We start from the raw sequence: 7,052 nt of genomic DNA on the forward strand, positions 1-7,052 counted from the left end.
GGTAACTGTTCCAGTGCAGTGAAGACCCTTGACATCTTCTGAAACATGGATTAGTATTTTCTTTCAGAGGAAGTCAAAATAAAATCTAAGCTACACGATAGATTAAAACTGTACATGTCTAAGCATGATCTGACACATTGCATAAAAATAAACTGTGAAGGAGATTACACTCAATAACAAGTCTAAGTTTGAAACATTGCACTGCAAACTACAAAAAAAGAGACTTGTATTTAATCATACCTCATAACATGAACCTTATGAAATTAATTACATTTGTTATGAAGGAGCAATTTTGTATACAATAAAGTCCCATACAAAAAGAGTTAAATTCCTGATGAAGGGCTTATGCCTGAAGTATAGATTCTCCCGCTCCTCGGATGCTGCCTGATTGGCTGTGCTTTTCCAACACCACACTCTTTGAAAAAAAGAATTAAATGACCAGTTTCACCAAGCAGTTTTGATAATGCAGGGAGAAACATTATCATGGGACCAAAAGTCTCTGGTGGTCTTTAGCTCAGAACTGACAATGTCTAATTAACAGCACCATTCACTCCCTACCTGATGTTGCCGTTCCTGACTTTAATGTAGTCACCTACCTCACAAACTCCATCCCCCGTTGTTTAAATTGAAGGATAATACTTTCAACAAAGCAAGACTCCCTCAGTGAACTGTTAGTCAACAGTGTGTGCCAGAGGGTGTCTTGAAACTGTAGTGATTGTATTGAGGTCAGCCAGGTGGACCTCATAGAATATGAGTTCCCTGATTGGGGCTGTTAATCTGGTCCAATCAAGGAGACCTGACTGACATATTTAAACAGGAGCGTCAGATATCCTGGTCACTCTGAGAGCTGGCTCTGAGGAAGCTGGGTCAGCGTCAAGCACTCTCAATGTGTAAATAAGGGGTGACTTGGTGACACAATATCAGCCTCTGTGGAGTTATTTCAGTGGTGACAAGAATGGGATTAATGATGTAACCATGCAGAAGCACTACTTGCCTGAAGCCCGAATGGACTTCAAACAGGCACTACAACTGGCTTTATCATTGGAAAATGCGGTAAATGGATAATACGAGTTGCAGCTCATATCCTGAACAGCGGGACTCGAGGTCAGCCCACAACAAATCCTTAAAACAAAGCCATGCCTTGGACAAACGATTAAAATTTTCTTCAGGATCCAGGCTGACAAGCCAATGCAATTGCAATGTATGTGGACTTGAGACAACTAAATAGTCCCAATAGACTGAACTTGTGTAAGAAAACTCATTGGCCGGTATCAAGGAGAGTGCACACTCTGGAAAGCCCTCATACATCTGGGTTTGGAACAGTTAAATTGCTTAGCAACTTCTGGATCAAAACCAATCAAAATAAATGTCTGGCTAAATGGTCACCCGTATCTAAGGGAGGCTGATGCCAGCACGGTTGTTACAGTGATTGCAGAACCAGACTTTAACAAAATTTGGTTCAGAATCCAACCCATAAATTGTGCAAGACTTTGGCTAGACCGAGAACCTATGCCTGGGAACCTTTACAGATTAAGGGTACAATTTCTGCTGTCTTATGAGAAGCAGCTGGCTCAGTTACCACCGATTGTAGTAAAATGCTCAGGCCCAAGCTTGAGGGGGCGAAATTGGTTGAGAAAGATTCACTTAGATTGACTCAACATTCTTTGATTTGAAAATGGCTGCCTGAGTGAAGTCCTAATTAAATACCCAGAACTTTTTCAGGAATGTCTCAGGACTATCAAAAGAGCCAAGGCCTCCTTGCATGTTGACCAGGAAGCAATTCCATGATTCTGCTAGGCCTGCCCAGTGCCATTTGCCTTACAGAAAAAAGTAAAGGCAGAAATCAGAGGGCTGGAATGCGAAGGGAATCATCAAACCCTGTCCAGTTTGTGGAATGGGCAGCATAAGTCGTACCAATTGTGAAGCCTTTGGTTGATTCACCTTTGTGGGAATTTTAAACAAACTGTAGACCGCTCTTTGCAGCTGGTTAAATACCCAGTCCCTTGCATTGAGGACTTACACACAAAGCTACCAGGGCGCTGTCCTTCACAAAGTTGGACATAAATTGCGCTTACTTGCAACTGCAGATAGACGAGGATTCTCAGAAGCATGCTACAATAAACATTCTTAAGAGTTTGTATCAATACATAAGAGACTGCCACTTGGGGTATCATTAGTCTGTGCGATTGTTCAGCTGACAATGGAGAACATTTTACAAGGTATACCCCAGGTCGCCATTTATCCAGATGACATGCTGATAACATGAAAGAGGCACTTAGAGTTCTTAGACATAGTCCTGAGACGTTTTTCCCAGAAATCCAGTTCACCCTGAGAGCTGGCTCTGAAGGAGCTGGATCAGTGTCAAGGACACTAAACGTGTAAATAAATGGTGACTTAGTGACAGGATATCGGCCTACGTGTAGTTATTGCACAGCCCATGGCTTTTCAACTCAAAGGGAGAATGCTAGCCACTGAGCCACAATTTACACTTTCACATCATTGATCATGTATCTGGGTCAAATTTAGGTCTGGCTGTATTCCTCTCCACTAATTATCCAATAGTGCAACATCAGCAGCTGTAGCAGTAAACAATCTGTGTCTTCCACTTTGCGCCATTTCATATAAAAAAGGACAACTAAAACGCATTCTGCAGAATGTCACAATTTATATTTAACAAAATAATATATTTTATAATATATGCTTATTTACCACACTAAGTACAGTTGCGCTATAATTCCACATTGTAAATTATTTTCATTGGAATATTCTCATTTACATTTTCAGGCACAACATCAGTGTATAAGACTATAAAATGAACAGTCTTTTCCTGTGACAACTTCCCTCAGTTAATTGTCAAATGAAGATGAAGCAGACAGCAAAATGCAGAGAAAATCACAGCTAAACTAAATCCAAAATTTCTAAATGTATCACAGTTTGCCTGCAAACAGCCTCTAATGGTTAAGTGCAAATGGGCAGTGGAGTCAAGAACAAGGAGAAATCCTTCAGATGAGACAAGAAGCAACAGCAACAGACGTAAAAATTGCAAAGTGAAAACGTCTCTGTAATCAGCAGTCAAAAAGTCAATTTAATCTTCGACAAGAAATGGCACTCACAGGTAGATTGAGATGATTGACAATGTAAAAAAATAGTGTTTCACCAAACAGTGTTTGCACCAGGAATCTAAATCTTCTGGTGACTATTGCAATGGGTAGAGCTAGGCAATTTTTTTTTTGGCTATACAGCACACAAAGGTGCTGCTTTGCTGGCAGTTAGTTATCGGTGGAACAGTTTGCTGCATCATCCAGGTCACAGGCGTTCACATTCGCGTTTGACACAGGTAGCCTGTCGCTCTGTCTTCCACCAGTCCCCATTCTGTGAGCAGTAGCATATGGTGCAGTCATCTACTTTCACTTCCTTCCCTGCTGGGATTATTGTAGAACCTGCAAAACAGTTGGGACCTAAACAAAAAAGTAAGCAGATGCACCGGGGCACCGAGTGTTAGTAACAGGGGCAATCACTACATCGCTAAATTAAAAACTGCAAATCTGAAGTGTGAAAACCGAAAACTGGAGATAAAAACTAATAAGTCACATCTGCATAAATGCCAGGCTGATGCTTAGGGTATATAAAATATCACAGCCTGCCTCTTTATAGATATCCATTGTGCTTATCTCCAGATTCAGCAAATGCTTTCTCCTGCTTGAAGCACTTTTATATTCAAGATGTTTCAGTAAAGTCATAAATATCTTAATATGGGTAATGAAATCAAAATACAGATATGGTTTTACTTTATAAATTGGTCTTTAACCCTCTAACTGTTTAATTTTGCACAGAACAGCCATTCAAAATTTATTTTAGCATATATAATTAAATAGTGATTTGATGGTCTATTAAATTGAAAGACTTTTGTTTTAATCCCTCATTAGTTTATTCTTTATTCTGAATTTAGTCATATAAGCAGATACATCTGAATATCACAACTTGGAGTTTTGTTCACAGGCACATTTCATGTATAGACATTGATCCAAGTGTTGCTAAAATAGTTATGAATTATTTAAATTCATCATTCATAGTATGTGGGTGTTGCAGACTAGATCAGCATTTACTGCTCATCCCAAACTGTCTTTGAGAATGAATGGTGAGCTGCAGTCTATGGAGGGCTAGATACACACACAGTGCTGTTAGGAAAACAGTTCCAGCATTTTGACCCAGTGATAATGAATGAATGGTGATATAGATACAAGTCAGGTTGGTGTGTGACTTGTAGGGGACTGTGCAGATGGTAGTATGCCCTTGCATCTATTCTCTTGTCCTTCAAGGTAGGTTCAGAAGTGCCAACAAAAGAGCAGTGGTGAGTTACTTCAGTGCATCTTGCAAATGACATACCATCAGAGCAGTGTGTGACATTAATGAAGAAAGTGCATGTTGAACATGGTGGACGTGGTGATAATCAAGCTGGGTGCTTTGTCCTGGATGGTGTTGAGCTTCTTGAGTGTTGTTGGAGCTGCACCCATCCAGGAGAGTAGGAAACATTCTATCACATTCATGACTTGTAAACAGCAGACAGATTCATTGGAGTCAGGAGGTGAGTCACAGAGTTCTGAGCCACCGGACAAATCCAGTTCAGTTTCTGGGATCAATGGTAACTCCACTTTGTTGATCGTGGGGGATTGAGCAAAGGTAACAGCATTGATCATCATGGAGAGATGGTTGAGATGATAATTACTTGGTATTTCTGGTACAACATATTTGCCCAAGCTAGGATGTTCATAGAATCATATAGTACAGAAGGGGTTCTTAAGCCCGTTAAGTCTCTACCCCCAAAATTACACTAAATCCACATTAGCTTCACCTTCCAGCACTAGGCCCATAGCCTCGAATGTTTTGAAATTTCAAGTGCTCATCCAAATATTATTTAAAGGCTACCCACCTCAACTATCCTCCCAAGCAGCGTATTGCAGGCCCTTACCACACTGCAGGCAGACATTTTTCTTCAAATCCTCTCTAAACCCCCTACTATCCACATTAAAACTGTGCCCTTTTGTTATGGACCTTCAACTAAGTAGAATAGTTGCTTTCTATCCGCCCTGTCCATGCTTCTCATAATCTTAAACACCTCAATCAAGTCCCCCATCCCCCAACCAACCTTCTTTGCTCCAAAGCTGATTCAGTCTCTCCTCATAGCTAAAGTGTTCCATCTGAGGCAACATGTTGTCCAGGCCTTTCCATAAATGGACATGGACAGCTTCAGTATATCTGCACTAACTTGTATAATCATTAGTGATCATTCCATTTCTGTCTGGATGATATAGCATGGAGTCATATAGCATGGAAACAAACCCTTCGGTCCAACTTGTTCAAGCTGACCAAGTTTCCCAAACTAAACTAGTCCCACTTACCTGAGTTTGGCCTATATCTCTCTAAATCTTTCCTATTCATGCACCTGCCCAAATGTCTTTCAAATGTTGCAATTGTACCTGCATCTAAGATTTCTTTTGGCAATTCGTTCCACATACGAATCATATATGTGAAAAAGTTACCCTTGAGATGCCTTTTAAATCTTTCTCCACTCACCTTAAAAATATGTCTCGTAGTTTTGAATTTCCACACCCTAGGGAAAAGTATTCACCTGATCTCTGCCCCTTATGAATTTACAAACCTCTATAAAGTCAACCCTCAACCTCCTATGTGAAAGAGGTCCCAGTCTATCCAGTCTCTCCTTATAACTCAACACCTTGGTAAATCTTTTCTGAATCCTCTCCAATTTAATAATATCCTTTCTATAGCAGAGTGGCCAGAACTGCACATAGTATTCCAAAAGTGGCCTCACCAACATCCTCTACAACCTCAACATAACATTCCACCTCCTATACTAAATGGTCTGAGCAATGAAGGCAAGCATGCTAAATGAGTTCTTAAGCGCTTGCCTATCTGTGATGTAACTTTTAAAAGAACTATAACTCTGAAACCCAAGGTCTGTCAGTTTGACAAAACTCTCCAGTGCCTTATCATTAATTGTATATGTCCTACCCTTGTCTGCTTTATCAAAATGCAACACCTTGAATTTATCCAAATTAAAGTCCATCTGCTAATCCTCAACCCATGGCCGACTTGATCAAGATCTCTTTGTGATCTTAGATAACCTCCTTCATTGTTGGCTATACCACCAATGTTGGTGTCACCCACAAACCTACCAATTATGCCTCCTAAATTCTCATCAATGATAAACGACAGTGGACCCAGCACCAATCCCTGCGCAATACTGCTGATCAGAGGCCTCCAGTCTGAAAAACAATCCTCCACCACCACTTCTATCTCCTACTGTCAGGCCAATTTTGCATCCCAATTGAAAAGCTCTCCCTGAATCCCATGTGATCCAACTATGCTACCCAGTCTACCAGGTGGAACCTTGTTTAGGGGCTTTACTAAAGTTCATGTAGACAACATCTACTGCTCTGCCCTCATTGATCTTTTTACTTATGTCCTCAAAAAACTCAAGCAAACTATCCCTAAAGTCTTGAAGAAATAGATAAAAATGGCAAGGCCGAGAGCACTCCCATGAGGAACTCCTGTAGAGTTTCCTGACACTGATATTTGACCTTGAAGAACTACAAAAGCCTTCCTTCATGCTGAGTATGACTCAAACCAGCATTAGAATTCCCCCTGATTCGCACTGACTCGAGTTTTGCTCGGGCTCCTTAATGCCACACTTGATCAAATGATGTCAAAGTCGATCACTCTCATTTGATGTTTGGAATTCAGCTCTACTGATATATTCGAACCAAAGATGTAATGAGACCAGGAGCTGAGTGACCTTTCTGTTTCTATCTCAGGCGACCGAATCAACACGGACATCTACTACAAACCTACCGACTCCCACAGCTACCTGGACTACACCTCCTCCCATCCTGCCCCCTGTAAAAACGCCATCCCATTCTCCCAATTCCTTCGTCTCCGCCGCATCTGCTCCCAGGAGGACCAGTTCAAAATACGTACAACACAGATGGCCTCCTTCTTCAAGGACCGCAATTTCCCCCCCGACGTGGTCAACG

At 41.1% G+C, this 7,052-nt stretch overlaps 1 protein-coding gene across 3 annotated transcripts in view; it reads right to left on the reverse strand.

Moving 5' to 3' along the window:
• Positions 1–2,497: 2,497 nt before the first annotated feature.
• The window catches only part of LOC122551439 (von Willebrand factor C domain-containing protein 2-like), a 36,051-nt gene continuing 31,496 nt past the window's right edge, over positions 2,498–7,052 (reverse strand). For all 3 annotated transcript variants that reach the window (XM_043693347.1, XM_043693344.1, XM_043693345.1), the window contains one exon: positions 2,498–3,458. In XM_043693347.1, coding sequence (XP_043549282.1) covers positions 3,307–3,458 — 152 coding nt within the window. In that variant the 3' untranslated portion in view covers positions 2,498–3,306. The remainder of the gene's footprint in view (positions 3,459–7,052) is intronic.

This window comes from Chiloscyllium plagiosum, chromosome 7 (genome assembly GCF_004010195.1).
Source record: "Chiloscyllium plagiosum isolate BGI_BamShark_2017 chromosome 7, ASM401019v2, whole genome shotgun sequence".
In the NCBI taxonomy this organism is placed as follows: Eukaryota; Metazoa; Chordata; class Chondrichthyes; order Orectolobiformes; family Hemiscylliidae; genus Chiloscyllium; species Chiloscyllium plagiosum.